Raw genomic sequence first — 19,300 nt, 5'->3', positions numbered from 1 at the left:
ACGTCATGACATCACTTCCGGTGAAGAATCAGTGACGTAGTTCACAAAGCGAGCACCTTGAGACATTTCCGGAAAGAGACTTAATTTGATTGTATTTGTCATTATCTGTGCCACGGAATGAATTCTAAAGGATGGAAACGTTTGGAAATAGCAGAGCTATTAATAGCACTATATACAATTACACAAAGTTCGAGTTTATAATGTTAATATCATATTTTCAGAACAGGGCGGTGTCGTTATGCTGGAATTTCTTTGACCTGCCAGAGAATGTGCAGAATGCATGGATTTTTCTGAAGAACAGGATGTCCCCATCAATAAATTATTAAGCATACACAACCATCTATTGACCTATTCAACAAAGAATATATTACATTTGTTGCTATATATTTGAGGCGAGTTTTAATTATCGATGATCAACAGTTGGTCTTTAGATCAACAAGTAGTCGAAGTGCAGGAAGACAATTATTGTCTGTGCTGATGGAAGTCTTTCAACTACAAAGCTCATATTAAACTAATTCCATCAAAATGTTGCCGAAAAAGAAAGATTCTGCATCAGGTATAAATGATGGAATTGCTGGGAAATATGTCAAAAGAGACACTCCACCTATGTTGAGAAGTGAGTATATGACAATGTTACTTTTTATAGACAGTGGGTCTACCCAGAGAGTATACACTGGCTTTATATGTCTCTGGTCTACCCAAAATATCTGTTAATGCATACTTACTATTGATTATTCTATAGTACTTAACATAGCTTTTATAAATAAGTAAACAAATACACACAAGCCAACTACTTTAAATCTTTGACAATAAATAGATAAACTTGTTGATTACAGTAATACTAGACATTTTGGTACCCATTAGTATTAGCCAGAGTTTCCTCTGGCCCTAACACCAGACTTAGACATTTTGACATATATATGTCTGGTGTAGGGCCATGGCCAGAGCGCACTGCTCTATGAAAACGAGGAATTCTCCGTCACCATTTGGTATCTTGGAGTGACTAATCAACAATAAGACACGGTCCAGAAATCTTCTGAACAAGAATAATATATTTCGTTTTCAGTTCGGATCAGTACGGTTTGTTGATAAGTCACCCCATGATCTACAAAAATGTCGTTCACTCAGGTGGGAAATTTTGAACGATTGAAAATCGAGGACTCTTCTGACGGAATTTAGCAGCTGTTGGTAATAAAAAGAGCTGATTTGGATCAATAAATAAACCTTTAATTGATATATGTGAGGTATGTGTTGTGTCATAGTATCGATTCCCAACGGTGTTGGAGAATTCCACCTTTTCATATAGCAGTGCGCTCTAGACTGGCCCCACACCAGACATCTATCTATCAAAATGTCTAAGTCTGGTGCTAGGGCCAGAGGAAACTGGGGCTACCATTAGTGTCAGCTTAAGTACCTTTCACCACTGTAGACCAAATGGACCCCTCCATATCAATGCATGGTAAAGTCTACTAAAGTTACATAGGGATGAAAGGGTTAACAGAAGAATATGTTTCCGTACATTTTTGTAAAAACGAAAAATGCTGAAAGATCTTATAAATAAGATCATAGACATGCATCAGAGTACAAAACATTAACAAATTGCCAGGTTAAAACTGTCAAAGGGCCAAAAATCTGTATTTGTATATACATATAGATCAATAACTTTTAGGGAAACATATTGTACAAGTACTGAAAATCTTGGTATTAAAAACGACAGGAGTACAGAAACATTGATATTGCCATCCTTCTTCCTGCTGTTTGATAATGTATTTTGAGTGTCATGTTAACGTTACTATATAAAATATTATTCAGTATGATTATTAGTGTAATGTGCGGTCATCCATCAAGCCACTGACCTCACTCGACGTTTCTGAACCAGTGATGAGCTCATCCCAGGGTTATACTGCAGCTGCATCACTAGAAAAGCAAGCATGCCTGCAGCAAGGCAGTATTTTCCTTGACGGTTACATTAGTTATGGATACAGACATTGTTTGATGTTTGCTATTTTAAGTATGCAAATTGATATAATTTAGTGCACATTTAGAGGTACATACTGGTAAACACATAACATGCATTAGCAGTCGAAAATAGTATAAATTAAAAAACTTTTCTTTACTTATAGAAAGCACAACATAATTTTGGCAATATAATATTAATAGAAAGTGAATTATTAAACAAGTTGTTTACCTTTATCAGAGAAGACAAATTAACAACGAAAACATCATGCCATACTTTTCATATACCATTCATGTAAAAATTTAGCAGTAGGATTTCAGTGGATTAAGCCCATATCTGTATTTAAGCAGTAGGGTTTCAGTGGAAGCCTATATCTGTATAAAAGCAGTAGGGTTTCAGTGGAAGCCCATATCTGTATTAAAGCAGTAGGGTTTCAGTGGATTAAGCCCATATCTGTATTTAAGCAGTAGGGTTTCAGTGGAAGCCCATATCTGTATTAAAGCAGTAGTGTTTCAGTGGATTAAGCCCATATCTGTATTAAAGCAGTAGTGTTTCAGTGGATTAAGCCCATATCTGTATTAAAGCAGTAGGGTTTCAGTGGATTAAGCCCATATCTGTATTAAAGCAGTAGGGTTTCAGTGGAAGCCCATATCTGTATTAAAGCAGTAGGGTTTCAGTGGAAGCCTATATCGGTATTTTAAGCAGTAGGGTTTCAGTGGAAGCCTATATCTGTATTAAAGCAGTAGGGTTTCTGTGGAAGCCCATATCTGTATTAAAGCAGTAGGGTTTCAGTGGAAGCCCATATCTGTATTAATGCAGTAGGGTTTCTGTGGAAGCCCATATCTGTATTAAAGCAGTAGGGTTTCAGTGGAAGCCTATTTATCTGTATTTAAGCAGTAGGGTTTCTGTGGAAGCCCGTATCTGTATTAAAGCAGTAGGGTTTCAGTGGAAGCCTATATCTGTATTAAAGCAGTAGGGTTTCAGTGGAAGCCTATATCTGTATTTAAGCAGTAGGGTTTCAGTGGAAGCCTATATCTGTATTTAAGCAGTAGGGTTTCAGTGGATGCCCATATCTGTATTAAAGCAGTAGGGTTTCAGTGGAAGACCAACAAGCTTTGTCTAATTATGACATGTATAGGCCCATAACTGTTGTATGATATTTTGGTGATGTGTCATTCAAATGTGAAATGCAATGTCATTGTGACATGTTCATCATGCAGGGTTATATTTTGACATGTGGCTTGCCCTCTGAGAGAAAAGAAAAAAATATATATGTAAATCAATGCGGTACATGCAAATATAACATGTACTGCATGAATGTTAGCAGTTTATATAACATGTTGTATAAAATAATTATAGTTTATTGGAGAAAATGTTTTGTTTGTCAAAAATATACCCAAAAATCCCCGTTATATTTTAGACTATATGCAGTGATATAGTGTTTAGTATATTTATTACGGCTTGTTGTACCAAGTGAAAGCCTATTTTACATATAATATGACTGAAAGTTCATATACCATCATTCAAGAACAATGAAACCTGTATCGTATTATATATATATATACTGAAAAAGGTGCATTGGTGACTGGTAGTCTTACTGTCTGCATGTGACTTCCTGTAGACATGACTCTGTTACACCACAACTGTTTGACTGAGCTTTCATCATCAATATATGCATTGTTATTTTTATTTCATTAAGTATGTTGTGTATACAATTGTCATGACAATATGTGTCCTGGTCTGGATTTATTTATAGCATTGTACATGCATTATCTACTCTACGTTCATCAGTGGCAGCGGCGTTATACCGACACTTAAAATTCCACATGGAGGGTGTAGACTAATTTGATTGTTAATAAGGCTTAAACAAGTTGCGATGTACAGCAACATGTCAAAATTTCATACCTCACTACCCTGTAATATAATGGATTTTACCAAGGATTTGACACTTTTTAATAAAAAGATTTTTTGATTCCATGTTCAAGAAAAAAGATAAATTTCCATTTTAGTGACAAAAATTTTGACTTTGATGAGCTTACCAACACCATGTTTCAAGGTAAATTTTGTTATGTAAATAGCTATAGTGATGAATACATTTATTGCTTGAGTTCAAATTTTTATGCTAAATTTTTCGTAGAAAAAAGAATTCAGAACATGTTGATCATGATAAGTTGCAAGTATTTGTGATTATAAATGTTCACAGTCTACTCGATTAGTTTGTAATATCCTTAACCATCAGAGTATCATATAAAGACAATTGTCATACAAATGTATACCATTGCCATTAAGATTTGTACAACTTCTTTCAAAATATCTAACGTGAATATTTTTATATCTATATTCATTAATGGTGTGACTGTAGTACATATATGACATATGTAATGGAGTATATAGAGTGATTTTGAATTTGTGATATTTACATCATAAATATAGAATCTTTTGAGATTCCATTTCATATCTCATTTTAGACTTGTTTTATATGAAATGGAAGTAAATTCAAGTCAGAATGTATATAAATATTCACATAAAACATGTTGTGGTTGACCATCACCAGGCCTTTAGCATCACCATACTGACAACATGACGGTGACAAAATGTGTTTTTATTTTAATGCAATGTCGCTAGTAAGTCCATGGTATTTTGTCTGAGTTCTGACATCACATTAAATATAAAATATGATATGGCCATTATAGCTACAAAACATGGTAGTTGTATAATAAATCTTTTTCGTTGTTACAGATTACCATACTCCTGTAAGACAAACGCCAAACTTCCAGAGAAGGAGTTCAAAGACACCAGCATTTTACGTTCCTCAGCAACCCATCATCCGCCCACCCGTGTCACGCTCTGTCCTTCCCACCTCACAGATGACCTTCACCAGTACAAGCAGCTCCTATGAACGTCAGGTACAGACTCACATCAACAAATCACAGCCACAGAAACAGTCTCTAAGTAAACCCATACAGACACCAGTGTCTCCGATCACTCACGGACTACAGAACATTCATATGTCTAGTCAGGGTGGGGAACACTTCCATACTCCTAATGTTAATCTGTCTCAACCGGGAGGTGTTCCCTACCAGTCTGCTAATGCAGGGTCCAACAGCTCCCTAAGTACTCAGGGATCAACATCTAGTCGTGCGACCACTGGGTCATCTGGCTATCAGAGTGGAGGTTCAGCCGTCCAGCACTTGGTCCAGGAGGTCAAACAACCCCAACCCCAGCCCAGCAGACTGGGGGCCATCAGAGAAGGTATGTAGCTTGGACTATACAAGTTGTAAAGATTTAAAAACCTTTAACTCAGAATGTTACTTTGGTCTTAACAGGTTTTAGAGCAACCTTGGTGAGATTTTCATGTTTCATGAAATATCAAGGTTCAATTTTTCAAATAAGCTTAAAGCTTTTTGATAGTATTTTATTGAAGAATCAACTTTTAGTGACCTGAATGAAGACCAAAAATATGGTAATGAACAATCAAATGTACAAAAGGAAATATGATCATAATTATAAAAGTCATGTTACAAATCTTTCAGACAATAACGACGACATGTCTGGGCATTATCACAGTAACTATGGCAATGACCATCATAATCAGTATGATGAGAACTACCAGATCCAACAGTACCACCAGGAGATACGTAAACACTACGCCCAGCAGAATCCTGGAGGACAGATTGTAAAGCAAAGCCTGCACGCCTCCGCACAGAAGGAGATCCAGACCACCGTCCCATCCTCTGGTAAGTCGATCAGGTACCAGTTAGAAGCTGGATATGCAATGTAATGTTTAGGAGATGGTAGAGGTTTGCTTAACACTACAACAAATCAGGGTATATTACCTGTCAGGAGGTTAAAGCATTGTACTTTCTTTTCATATTCTGATTGGTAAGCTTACACAAGGTTGATAGCCTGTTAAATTTAACGACAAAAGCAAGATTCTGTCTTTAAAAATGTTGAGCTTAAACCAATTAAAATGTTCACAGCCTCAAGTGGGTTCGCTGGTCAAGACGAGATGGCCTTACCAACTGGCTGGTCTATAGACTGGACGGTGAGGGGAAGGAAGTATTACATTGATCACAACACCCAGACTACCCACTGGAGCCACCCGTTTGAGAAGGAAAGTCTGCCGATGGGCTGGGAGAGGATCGAATCCAAGGAGTTCGGAGTCTACTATGTCAAGTAGGCCTTGCTCACTAGAAATTATGGTTGTAAAAGACAACATGTTTCATAAGTAAAGTTATGAAAATATTTTAAAAAGTTGTTTTGTTTACAAGAGTACTGTACCAAGGTACAATCTAGTTCTTTATTAAGGGCCTGCTGTTATCTTTGTGTTGTTCAGGAATATGCTAACAGAGTCTTATCATATATAGGTGATGGATATGGAATATATACATAGCAGATTTTCTGATTAGTTAGAATATCCTAGTAGTTGTAGTAACAATGTGTCATAGCATTACCAAATATCAATCAGAAATTGTATTGCCAGCTTGATTTACACTGATCAGGACGGTCCAGCAAAATCACTGAAGTTTTACTTTAAATTAAATCGGTTTGCAAAACCTTCACAGCAAGTTCGTAAATTAGTAATTATTTATTTCAATGAGGCAATGTCAGCTGCCAACAGTCAGACTATGTATTCCGTCTTTGCGTATTGCAGAGTTATCTTCTCTTGTGAGCAGGTATTGATTGTTTCGTCATTGGTTTGTGTGAGAAAATTACGTTTTTTTCTTAATAATTGATGACGTTACTCTCACAAACAAATGACGTAACAATCAATACCTGCTCACAAGAGGAGATAACTCTGCAATACGCAAAGACGGAATTGGAAGTAGATAATGAATAAATGGCACTTTAAAGTGGCCAGGGCCACCATCTGTCTTCACCGACCTGATGTAAAAGCCAGAGGAACCAGGCACTGAAATGACATTATGTTTCAGGACATCAGGCAACACTATACTAAACATTAACTCAAATGAAAATAGAAATGATGAGCAACAACTCCACTGAACCCGCTACAAAATGTAAGGTAGCAGTATACAGTAGAAATGGCCCGACTCTGATAAACAAGGCACATGTCGAGGAAATGTAAACACAGCAGATTTACCCTACACAACACATGTATACATGTATATATATTTGTAAACTGCATTACATTTACAATACATATAAAGTACTGAGAAGTGTATAAACCTCTTTTTTCTATGTATGTCACTTGTGTGAAAACCATGGTTACCACTAAAAAAAATAGCAAAAAATGCCAAAAATTGCTATTTTTGACCCAAAATTTGACCTCCGCAACTAGTAATTGTTTTCCTAAGTTCTGTCTGGAATTAAAGATTACCTACTTGGTTGCAGAATGATCTCGGTCCCAGTAAAGTTGTCAAACTAGCTTTTCATGTTTCGGATTATGGCCAAAATTTTGATCTCGAACCAAAAACTTTTTTTTTTTTTTTTACAAATGTGAAGCTCACATGGCCCACTTCATCATGCTTATACCAAATTTAGTACAGTTTTATTTTTATATTTTTGTTACATATCATTATACAGGGGTAAGCCATTTAACAAAAATATCACCCATGGCCACAACCCTCTACTGTATACTGCTAACTAATGTTTGATTTACATCCTATGGTTTGTTTTTATGCAGTTCCTTGTCAGGAATGTAGAAAAATGTAGTTTCCAAACCAGAGGTCATTGGGTGCTTTCGTATTTGTAACACATAAATATCCTACAAGTGTGTTCCACATGTGTTAGTTGAAAATAGGATCAGAGCTCAAGACGAAAGGAAGCACAATCTGACCTTTCCCGTAACAAAAGGCAATAATGTAAAAATACATTAAGATTTCAAACTGCTGAAATTATTCTTTACTACATTTGCTTTATAAAGTCTTTATTGTATTAACAGCCACTTCATGATTTCTGTATGTTTTTTTCAGTCACTTTATGAAAATAGCACAGTACCAGCATCCATGTGCCCCGACCATGCCTCAGTTGAACCTTGCCTTCCAGTTCTCTCAACGACCCGGTCTACCCCAGCAGATAGAGTACCGACCAGCTCGTCAGACAAATGTGCTGGTACCTGCAAATCCTTATCTTTATACAGGTACACTTTATTATACCTAAAACATATACCCAGTTATTTTACAAACATCCTTCCCTTATTATTCAGGTACACTTTATTATAGCTAAAACATATACCCAGGTATTTTACAAACATCCTTCACTTATTATACAGGTACACTTTATTATACCTAAAACATATACCCTGTTATCTTACAAGAATCCTTCCCTTATTATACAGGTACTCATTTATACCTTAGAAAATTTACTTTATTGTCTTACAGGCATAACTGAATTTGTTTGTAAGGATCATCTCTCAGAATACATTCCAACTGTCTGACAGAAGTTCCGCAACAACTGGAATACAAAGTTTTGTTATTATAAAACAATAATTTCTCTTGAGCTTTTTGGATGTTTAGACCTTGATTTTGCCTGGCTTACCATTGCTGGACTTATTTGATTATACCCATATAGATTAGCTGGTTTGAAATGTTCTGACATGCTTTGTACTTGTTTTTAAGAAATCCCCCAGTGGCTGAGTGTCTACTCCAGAGGTGCACCAGAACATGACCACAAGTTAAAGGTTGGCATTTCCTGAATTTGATATTTAAAACAAGACATAAAATGCATAGCAAAGTCTATTATCAATTTAAAAAGCCAATTTAAATATTTTCATAAATGAACATGGGGATGACTTTTTAACTCTCTTTCTAAAACTGAAATATAAACTCAGAACTTTTTATCAATTGGATATTGTTTTCTTGTCATAAAGGTATAGTTTCATGAAAATTTCTTATGTAAAAGTAAATTTACTCATACATGTACTACTGTATGACTCACCAAAAACACCTGTTCGCTATGATGATAACATTAGGGTATGCCTGCCCTCCTCTTGACTTTGATGAATGATAATCGCTATAGTACTGTAAGACCTCCCTGTGATGTGATATGAGGGTATTCCTCCCCTTGACTATGATGATAATCGCTATAGTACTGTAAGACCTCCCTGTGATGTGATATGAGGGTATTCTTCCCCTTGACTATGATGATAATCGCTATAGTACTGTAAGACCTACATAATGTACCTGTGGTGTGATATGAGGGTATTTCTCCCCTTGACTATGATGATAATCAATATAGTACTGTAAGACCTACCTGTGATGTGATATGAGGGGATTCCTCCCCTTGACTATGATGATAATCACTATAGTACTGTAAGACCTACCTGTAATGTGATATGAGGGTATTCCTCCCCTTGACTATGATGATAATCACTATAGTACTGTAAGACCTCCCTGTGATGTGATATGAGGGTATTCCTCCCCTTGACAATGATGATAATCACTATAGTACTGTAAGACCTACCTGTGGTGTGATATGAGGGTATTCCTCCCCTTGACTATGATGATAATCACTATAGTACTGTAAGACCTACCTGTGATGGGCTATGAGGGTATTTCTCCCCTTGACTATGATGATAATCACTATAGTACTGTAAGACCTACATAATGTACCTGTGATGTGATATGAGGGCATTTCTCCCCTTGACTATGATGCTAATCACTATAGTACTGTAAGACCTACCTGTGATGGGCTATGAGGGTATTTCTCCCCTTGACTATGATGATAATCACTATAGTAATGTTAGACCTACCTGTGATGTGATATGAGGGTATTCCTACCCTTGACTATGATGATAATCGCTATAGTACTGTAAGACCTACATAATGTACCTGTGATGTGATATGAGGGTATTGCTCCCCTTGACTATGATGATAATCGCTATAGTACTGTAAGACCTACATAATGTACCTGTGATGTGATATGAGGGTATTTCTCCCCTTGACTATGATGCTAATCACTATAGTACTGTAAGACCTACCTGTGATGTGATATGAGGGTATTCCTCCCCTTGGCTATGATGATAATCACTATAGTACTGTAAGACCTACATAATGTACCTGTGATGTGATATGAGGGTATTCCTCCCCTTGACTATGATGATAATCACTATAGTACTGTAAGACCTCCCTGTGATGTGATATTAGGGTATTCCTCCCCTTGACTATGATGATAATCACTATAGTACTGTTAGACCAACCTGTGATGTGATATGAGGGTATTCCTCCCCTTGACAATGATGATAATCACTATAGTACTGTAAGACCTACCGGTGATGTGATTGTGTTTTTCAGTGGGACTTGTTCACCGTCAGACTATGATGATAATCACTATAGTACTGTAAGACCTCCCTGTGATGTGATATGAGAGTATTCCTCCCCTTGACTATGATGATAATCGCTATAGTACTGTTAGACCTACCTGTGATGTGATATGAGGGTATTCCTCGCCTTGACTATGATGATAATCACTATAGTACTGTAAGACCTCCCTGTGATGTGATATTAGGGTATTCCTCCCCTTGACTATGATGATAATCACTATAGTACTGTAAGACCTACCGGTGATGTGATTGTGTTTTTCAGTGGGACTTGTTCACCGTCAGACTATGATGATAATCACTATAGTACTGTAAGACCTCCCTGTGATGTGATATTAGGGTATTCCTCCCCTTGACTATGATGATAATCACTATAGTACTGTAAGACCTACCGGTGATGTGATTGTGTTTTTCAGTGGGACTTGTTCACCGTCAGTCAACTGGAGCATTATGACGCCATGCTTATGAGATTACACAAACAAGAACTGGAACAAATTGTGATGAGTTATGAAAGTTATCGTATGGCTCTGAATCGTGCAATGGATATTCGTAAAAAGGAACAGCAGCCCCCTCAGTTACCGATGCAATTAGCCTTACCCCAGAATCTCGAACATCATGACCTACTACAGCGACAGTTACCTGCCTTACAGGAGGCACTACAACAAAAAATGATGGCACAAAACAGCGGAAACCAAAATAAAGGACACTGGCACAAAATAGAATCACCAGGACAACAACATGTGTTACCACAGCAACAACATCACCAACAACTACATCAACAACATTTACAGCATCACCAACAACAGCTTCATCTTCAGCAACAACAACAGGAACTGCATCTACAACAACAGTATTTACAGCATCAGCAACAACAGTTACGGCAAAAAGAGTTACAGCTTCAGCAGCAACAGTTCCAGCAACAGCAGCATATACAGCAACAACAAAAAATACCACAGCAACAGGCACAGCAACAGTCTCAGCAACAGAACAGATTACTGACTCAGAACATAGAAACAAAAGTATGACCGTGGATGTCTGTGGTGTATAGAGGCTCCAACAAATAATCCAGTACCGACTGTAAACCCACACCTTTGTCACAAACGGACTGCATAGTTGCTAATCTAGAATAGAGCTGGAAGTGTGTAGTTGGTTTGACTGGGATTTAGGTACTGTTGTTGGGAGATAAACAGCTTAATGGTTAGATGATTAAAATATGCTGTAATCTGTGATGAAATCAAAACCATCAGCATGTTGAATAGATTTTGTTTTAGTGCCACATTCAACCATTTTATGATTCATTTCATCCATCCTGGTGTTGAAGCCCTCATATACAACGTAACATTTTTTGTGCTAAAAGGACAAGAAACGAGTCAAAATGTGATATGGTGCTCTGTTATACTGTGTCAGCTATGACCTGACCACTGTGAGTTGTGTGTTGAATATTACCATAAATATAACCATGTATTTTCACTGATATTTTATTTGCACCCAAAATGCAGAGTAGTATCATAAAATGATAAATCTGAATTCAAAATACAAAATAGTGTCATAAGATTATAAATTTTAATACTGTCCTAAAATTCAGAGGGTGATTAAAACTTTAATTGTATTCTTAATGAAAAACTGACAAGACAAGGAGATTTGTGAGAGGGGTGTCTGGTTTTGACTTCAGTAATTATGCATGTTCTGAAGTTTGGCAATGTTGTTTATTTATCATGTCTTCTGCATAACATAAAATCACCAAATTGGTTGAACATAATTTTGATTGTGTACTTTAAGAATATAATTAAAGCTTTGATTACCTCTCTGACATGCTGCGGAAGGACTTTGGGGAGTCCAGGTCAGCCAGCCCCATACTGTTTCAGCCAGTCGCTGCCTTGTATAAAGGACTGTCTGTTTACCAAAGCATGGAGCCAAAGAAAGGCTGGTTACACCTCACTGACTTTAATGGTGAAGAGTTAAAAATACTGCAGCAATACATGTGAGGATGTAGTACTCGGGCAGGTGTGCAAATCTCAGCTTGGTCGTTCCTACCAGTAATCACTTTTCAGGTTAAATATTCATATTCTAACAAGTTTGATATTTATGAAATATTTCATGACAATTATTTTAACAAAACCAAATGTTACCCCAAAAAAGTGTTTATTGACATAACTTTAGTTGGACAAACAGTCAATTACAGTCATGTGATAAGGAAACATGTTCCTTGTCATGTGATGATCATGTGATCAGTGTTACACTCCCTCGCTTTCATGTGATGATCAAGTGATAGTGTTACACACTCCATCACTGTCATGTTATGATCATGTGATCAGTTTTACACACTCTCCATCGCTGTCATGTGATGATCATGTGATAGTGTTACGTTACACACACTCTTTGCTGTCATGTGATGATCACGTGATCAGTGTTGCACACACTCTTCGCTGTCATGTGATGATCATGTGATCAGTGTTACACAAGTTCTAGTTGTGGTGTAACTGACAGTCGCTTACAGTGGCCAGCTTGTGTATGTGAACAGACTGGTGAATCCTGGTAAACCTGGAAATGTTACTACAGGCCTTAAAGGCTTTGTCAAAACTGGACAGAAGGCAACATTAGATTATCAAGTTGGTCCCTTTTCATTAACAACTCTGGTCAGACCATTTGGAATGTAACAAAGGTATTCAGGTTATTTCATCTGAAATACAAGTGACGTAAAATGTGTAATTCAGTCATGGATATGTGTGACATGTATAACGCATGATCGTGTTGATATTAACTTCTTACAAAATACATGATAAAGTTGACAGTTAGACTAGAAATAACTTATTTTCGATTTAACTGCCACGTGCTTTTTTGAACTATGCAAGATTTAAACACCTGTGCCTGTTACTTCCTTTTTTTTATAGAAATTGTAGGAAATATAATTTCACTTAGAATCATGCTTTTATATGTGATTTAATTTGTTACTGTATTTTATAGTAAAAATAGCGGTTTTTGAAGGTCCTCAGATGGTCTGGTACTTGTAGATTGTTGTTTTGAGTTAGAAGTCCCTCCTGGTGCTGACCGTGTGTGATGCGTTGTCTCGTCCTACAACAGGTGCTGTTGAAATATAACATTTGGCTCGAATGAGTACCAAAATATGCAAATTAAATTGATCCTTTTTAAGTGCTTAGCTCTTTACAAGGTTCATTGTTTTCTTTAATACCTGTGTGTGCAGGAAGAAATGTCCTGGATGAAGCAGTTAAGCAGTGGTGTAAGTACATTTTACATTGAATTTCAAATGGCTTTATTGTAATGAAGCAAAGAAGACTGCCACACATTGTCGTGTCAAGCATGGAGGTTGGCAGGAAATGTGATATTTTTCTCTCTATATACATGAATTGACATTTTCTGGATTTGTAAAAACTGTATACGAGAGAAAAATATTCATTCACACCTGTGTGTGTGAGAAGTCCCTCTCAAGGCTATTGATTAAGAGTAAAAACCATAGCATCAGGTGTAACACTAAGTCATACACACAAATATTAGGGAGTCTATATAAGCCTGTATTGTGAATCATGAACTTCAGAGTCGGGCTACATTTATATAATTACCAGTAAATATAGTGCAATCTACTGCAGGTTTCCAATGGTGAGTGTTGCTAGAGGGAGAGGGACTGGTTGTTAAGGTAACTTGTTATCATACTATGAGAGGAAGAAGCCACTGCCAGGTCTGGAGGAGGAGGTGTTAATTTGTTTCATACTCTGAGAGGAAGAAGCCACTGCCAGGTCTGTAGGGGGATGTGTTGGTTGTAATGGTAACTTGTTTTCATACTCTGAGATGAAGAAGCCACTGCCTGGTTTGGAGGGGTAGGGACTGGTTGTTATTGTAACTTGTTTTCATATGCTGTTAGGAAGAAGCCACTGCCAGGTCTGGAGGGGGAGGTGTCAATTTATTTTCATACTCTGAGAGGAAGAAGCCACTGCTAGGTCTGGAGGGGGAGGGGGACTGGTTGTTTTGGTAGCTTGTTCTCATACTCTGGAATGAAGAAGCCACTGCCTGGTCTGGAGGGGGAGGGACTGGTTGTTATGGTAACTTGTTATCATACTCTGAGAGGAAGAAGCCACTGCCTGGTCTGGAGGGGGAGGGACTGGTTATAATGGTAACTTGTTATCATACTATGAGAGGAAGAACCACTGCCTGGTCTGGAGGGGGAGGGACTGGTTGTTATGGTAACTTGTTATCATACTCTGAGAGGAAGAAGACACTGCCTGGTCTGGAGGGGGAGGGACTGGTTGTAATGGTAACTTGTTATCATACTATTAGAGGAAGAAGCCACTGCCAGGTCTGGAGGAGGAGGTGTTAATTTGTTTCATACTCTGAGAGGAAGAAGCCACTGCTAGGTCTGGAGGGGGAGGGGGACTGGTTGTTTTGGTAGCTTGTTCTCATACTCTGAAAGGAAGAAGCCACTGCCAGGTCTGGAGGGGGAGGTGTTGGTTGTTTTGGTACCTTGTTATCATACTATGAGAGGAAGAAGCCTCTGCCTGGTCTGGAGGGGGAGGGACTGGTTGTAATGGTAACTTGTTCTCATATGCTGTGAGGAAGAAGCCACTGCCAGGTCTGGAGGGGGAGGTGTTGGTTGTTTTGGTAACTTGTTCTCATACTCTGAGAGGAAGAAGCCACTGCCTGGTCTGGAGGGGGAGGGACTGGTTGTAATGGTAACTTGTTATCATACTATTAGAGGAAGAAGCCACTGCCAGGTCTGGAGGGGGAGGGACTGGTTGTTATGGTTACTGCCACTTCATGTCTCACATGGACACATGGACTTTTATATTTATTGACTTTACATGAGAGGCCTTATATTATCAGATGTTTTTCACTGATCTCCTTAGAAATGTGATTCCACTGCTCTTTTCTAGTTTTTGTGTATTTGATAGATTTTATGTTTTACTTAGCTTGATTTTAAAACATATGTTGTTTTCTGTATTTTTTCACATGATTCCATTGTGATCTACAATCAGACACAGTGACCATTTAGTTTTGGTGAGTAGACATGATGGACATTTTGCATGGTCTGCAGCAGTTAAAGCAGTGGTCAATGGATACTTGTGACTGGTTAAAATCTCAACCAGAGTTTGAAGGTGATTTTAGAGCCAGTTTTTTTTTGGTGTACAGATCTTAACGCATTGCTCCAACTAGTCGTTCAGCTTATTGATATTAATCCTGGAACTAATGGTCATTCAACTTACAACTGGAACCAGGGCAAAGTAGAAATTAGGCTTTGTATGATTGGGTTACTAAGCAGACCTTTAGACTCGGGGCCTAATGGTTAGCAGACCTTTGGACTCTAGGCCTAAGGTTAAGCAGACTGTAATCAGACCTTTGGACTCGGGGCCTATTGGTTAGCAGACCTTTAGACTCTGGATCTAATGAATAGCAGACCTCTGGACTCTAGGCCTAATGGTTAGCAGATCTTTGGACTCTAGGCCTAATGATTAACAGACATTTGGACTCTAGGCCTAATGGTTAGCAGACTGTTAGCAGACCTTTGGATTCTCAGCCTTATGGTTAGCAGACCCTTGTACTCGGGATGATATTCAGACCCTACATGATGGTGTTGCAGGTTCCTGGAGTGTATGTTTTCACAGCCTCACTGTTACTTGTTTAGAGGACAGATTAATTGTCTCATTTTATTGTAACTATATAAATATATTTTTATTTAGTTTTTCAGTCATGTTTGTATTTTAAGGAAATTATAAAAAATCTGTAATGAAAAATCCACAATAAGTTAAATAGATATATTGATCATTATTTCTGTATTGCAGACATGACATGCCATATATATTTATATATCTATATCCCCAAAGTGTTCCCCTGTTCAGTTTGACTTGTAGTTCTGTATGACCTCGTATTTGTACCGGTTTTGATTTTGTAAGAAATTCTACCACCCTTTATTTTAAAGTTGCTTTGAAAATATGTTTCTTCATTTATGATAATTACAAATTGTATTTTTGAATGTGCCGGCCATTATAAGAAATTAAACATATCAAAAGATAGGGTACACCTATTTGGTGTGTAGGTCGGCATGGTGTGAAACAGATTCTTGGATGTAACATCGTAGTACGTATATGAGAATATTTGATTGTATTTACCTCAAAACTACCCGGTAAGTGATCATCAAGTTGATAATTCTTTTTCTGTTAAAACTTTCCAGGAACTATTACATTATATCAATTACTCATGAATAAACAGTTTCATCAGCGCCATCATAAACTACAACATTTTCACAAAAAAGTGTTAAGAAAGTCAAGCGTTCAACAATATGAGAGGCCTTATTTGGATTACTGGTCACATTTAAATTGTGTGGAACATTTATGTGCATATAAAACAGAGTGTAACCTGAAAAGTTTGAGGTTTAGGAAGCTAAAGGCCTCTGAAAGGTTTTACCAATATAGAGTTTTGATTTTAAGATTAGTGAGAAAAAGGAACTTAAAACCTGTAATGTGTTTGAAGTTTTTGTATTCAATAACACGGAAAACAAATATAAAAATGTATGATATCTTAAAGTTGCTCAAAACATGCAATTCAATAAATGGCCCACTGATGAGCAGCCATATCTTCATGAGGTAAACACCATGGATTAGTGGAAGAGGCATTCTTCCTACTTAATATTTACCTCATATTTCATGTTGGACAATTGAGTTTGAAAAATGCTCCAGTCATTCGGATTTCCCTCCCCTTGTTAAATATTAAAGGCCCTTGAGGTTAATTGTTAACTTCTGCATACATTACTCTATAAATAAACGTCTGATGTCACAGAGGGTAAGGAAGTCCAGTTTCAGCTTATTCCTATGACAGACAAGATCATGAATGATTATGTTACCATATTTAGTGCCTTGTAAAAGAAACATTTGATGGTACTGTCATTGATGCAGTTGTAGACAACCTTCTATTTAATTTAGAATAATCACAGATAATACACATTGTCCACCTATTTCTTTGGTTCAAGTCTGAATTCCTGGATTTTTTCTCCTTTAAAGTGTTTGAATACCACGACATCTGTTGGTTCCTACACTGGTGTTAGGGTGTTACAGTCAGACTGAACGTGTTTTCCCATTTCTGTGTATGTTTATGTCTGTGGTACTCTTGTTGGTGTGCCCCAGTCTGTTACTGTAGATGGTATGGGAAACTTTAAGTAAACAGCTCTCTTTTAAAGTTAAATACCATGTTCAGGTATTGATATATCTGTAGAATCGCCATTAAGTCAGAGATCATCCCACCTGATTTTAATTAGGAATTGTACTCTTTATTTATATAATGATTTTTTTGTCAATTTAGTTTCAATAACTCTTGAAGGAATATGAATTAACTTGGTTGTTAGCTGATATACTCTGCAGTCTAAAGTCTGGCCTGTATGTGAAGGGGTTTGTGTTGTTACATAAAGTACATAAACAAACAAGTGCAATTAGTAGAGACAACTTTGTAAGTTCCTTTTGGTACATACAGTTGTTTAGTCCTTGTTAAAACACACAGGTGTATGGTCCCTGTTTGCACATACAGATATATGGTCCCTGTTTGTATATACAGATGTATGGTCCCTGTTGGTACATACAGGTGGTTGGTCCCTGTTGGTACATACAGATGGTTAGTCCTTGTTAAAACACACAGGTGTATGGTCCCTGTTGGTACATACAGATGTATGGTCCCTGTTTGTACGTACAGGTGGTTAGTTCCTGATGGTACATACAGATGGTTAGTCCTTGTTAGAACACACAGGTGTATGGTCCCTGTTTGTACATACAGATGTATGAACAATGTTGGTACATACAGGTGGTTGGTCCCTGTTGGTACATACAGATGTATGGTCCCTGTTGGTACATACAGGTGGTTAGTTCCTATTGGTTCATACAGATGGTTAGTCCTTGTTAAAACACAGGTGTATAGTCCCTGTTTGTACATACAGATATATGGTCCCTGTTTGTACATACAGATGTATGGTCCCTGTTGGTACATACAGGTGGTTAGTTCCTGTTGGTACATACTCCTTGTTAAAACACACTAAGACACAGGTGTATAGTCCCTGTTTGTACATACAGATGTATGGTCCCTGTTTGTACGTACAGGGGGTTAGGTCCTGTTTGTACATACATGGGATTAGTCCTTGTTAAAACACTCAGGTGTATGGTCCCTGTTGGTACATACAGATGTATGGTCCCTGTTGGTACATACAGGTGGTTGGTCCATGTTGGCACATACAGGTGGTTGGTCCCTGTTGGTACATACAGGTGTATGGTCCCTGTTTGTACATACAGGTGGTTAGTCCTTGTTAAAACACACAGGTGGTTGGTCCATGTTGGTACATACAGGTGGTTGGTCCCTGTTGGTACATACAGGTGGTTAGTTCCTGTTGGTACGTACAGATGGTTAGTTCCTTTCGGTACAAGCTTTTACATGTTTATTGTAAATCAATGTTTAATGTATGTTTACCAACAAATAGTGTAATATGTTGACAAAGTGTAAATATATATGATCACACATCGACATTTGATATGTAATTTTGTCATTGTATAATATACCATGCAGTAAAAGCCATTCCTTCCACACACAGACTGTCTGTTGTTGTATATATGCCATTCCTTCCACACCCAGACTGCCTGTTGTTGTATTTATGCCATTCCTTCCCCACACAGACTGTATGTTGTTGTATATACGCCCTTCATTCCACACACAGATTGTCTGTTGTTGTATATCTGCCATTCCTTCCACGCACAGACTGTCTGTTGTTGCATATATGCCATTCCTGCCACACGCAGACTGTCTGTTGTTGCATATATGCCATTCCTTCCACACACAGACTGTCTGTTGTTGTATATATGCTATCGATTGTACAATCACAGATCTATATTTGATAAATCTGTTAAACTGGTTTTTGCAAATGATAAAGAAGACTTAATAATTAAACAAGATTATTTATTTCGTTCAGTAAGGTAAATGACAAGTTTTCGTTTGACAGTAGTTTGGCAAGGTTAATGATTTACAGCTCCTTACACAAGGTAATACAGCCGGTATCTTAAGTTATTTCAGAGGAATAGAAAACCAGA

General features: G+C 37.5%; 1 protein-coding gene across 3 annotated transcripts; it reads left to right on the top strand.

The window, feature by feature from the left end:
- Positions 1 to 35: 35 nt before the first annotated feature.
- Positions 36 to 18,235, top strand: LOC110461439 (protein salvador homolog 1-like). 3 transcript variants are annotated; one of them, XM_021514885.1, is made up of 9 exons: positions 36 to 616; positions 4,697 to 5,209; positions 5,491 to 5,694; positions 5,938 to 6,133; positions 7,891 to 8,057; positions 8,536 to 8,597; positions 10,652 to 13,943; positions 14,276 to 14,544; positions 14,960 to 18,235. In XM_021514885.1, exons 1-7 carry the CDS (start codon positions 526 to 528, stop codon positions 11,258 to 11,260), a joined length of 1,842 nt encoding a protein of 613 aa, XP_021370560.1. In that variant the 5' UTR covers positions 36 to 525; the 3' UTR covers positions 11,261 to 13,943; positions 14,276 to 14,544; positions 14,960 to 18,235. The 3 variants fall into 3 exon arrangements, with proteins under 3 accessions (XP_021370560.1, XP_021370561.1, XP_021370562.1); XM_021514886.1 differs by having other exon boundaries at positions 14,073 to 14,544; XM_021514887.1 differs by lacking the exon at positions 14,276 to 14,544 and having other exon boundaries at positions 10,652 to 13,929.
- The last annotated feature ends 1,065 nt before the right edge of the window (positions 18,236 to 19,300 follow it).

This window comes from Mizuhopecten yessoensis, unplaced genomic scaffold (assembly GCF_002113885.1).
Source record: "Mizuhopecten yessoensis strain PY_sf001 unplaced genomic scaffold, ASM211388v2 scaffold10621, whole genome shotgun sequence".
Taxonomy (NCBI): domain Eukaryota; kingdom Metazoa; phylum Mollusca; class Bivalvia; order Pectinida; family Pectinidae; genus Mizuhopecten; species Mizuhopecten yessoensis.
Note: the sequence above shows the minus strand (reverse complement) of the source record. Positions and strands in the feature narration are given on the sequence as shown.

Bases quoted from the DNA above. Each gene is read 5' to 3' on its own strand.
- LOC110461439 (XM_021514887.1), top strand. From the start codon at position 526: ATGTTGCCGAAAAAGAAAGATTCTGCATCAGGTATAAATGATGGAATT. The intron at 617-4,696 runs GTGAGTATATGA...TCGTTGTTACAG, and splicing joins CACTCCACCTATGTTGAGAA to ATTACCATACTCCTGTAAGA. The intron at 5,695-5,937 runs GTAAGTCGATCA...AAATGTTCACAG, and splicing joins GACCACCGTCCCATCCTCTG to CCTCAAGTGGGTTCGCTGGT.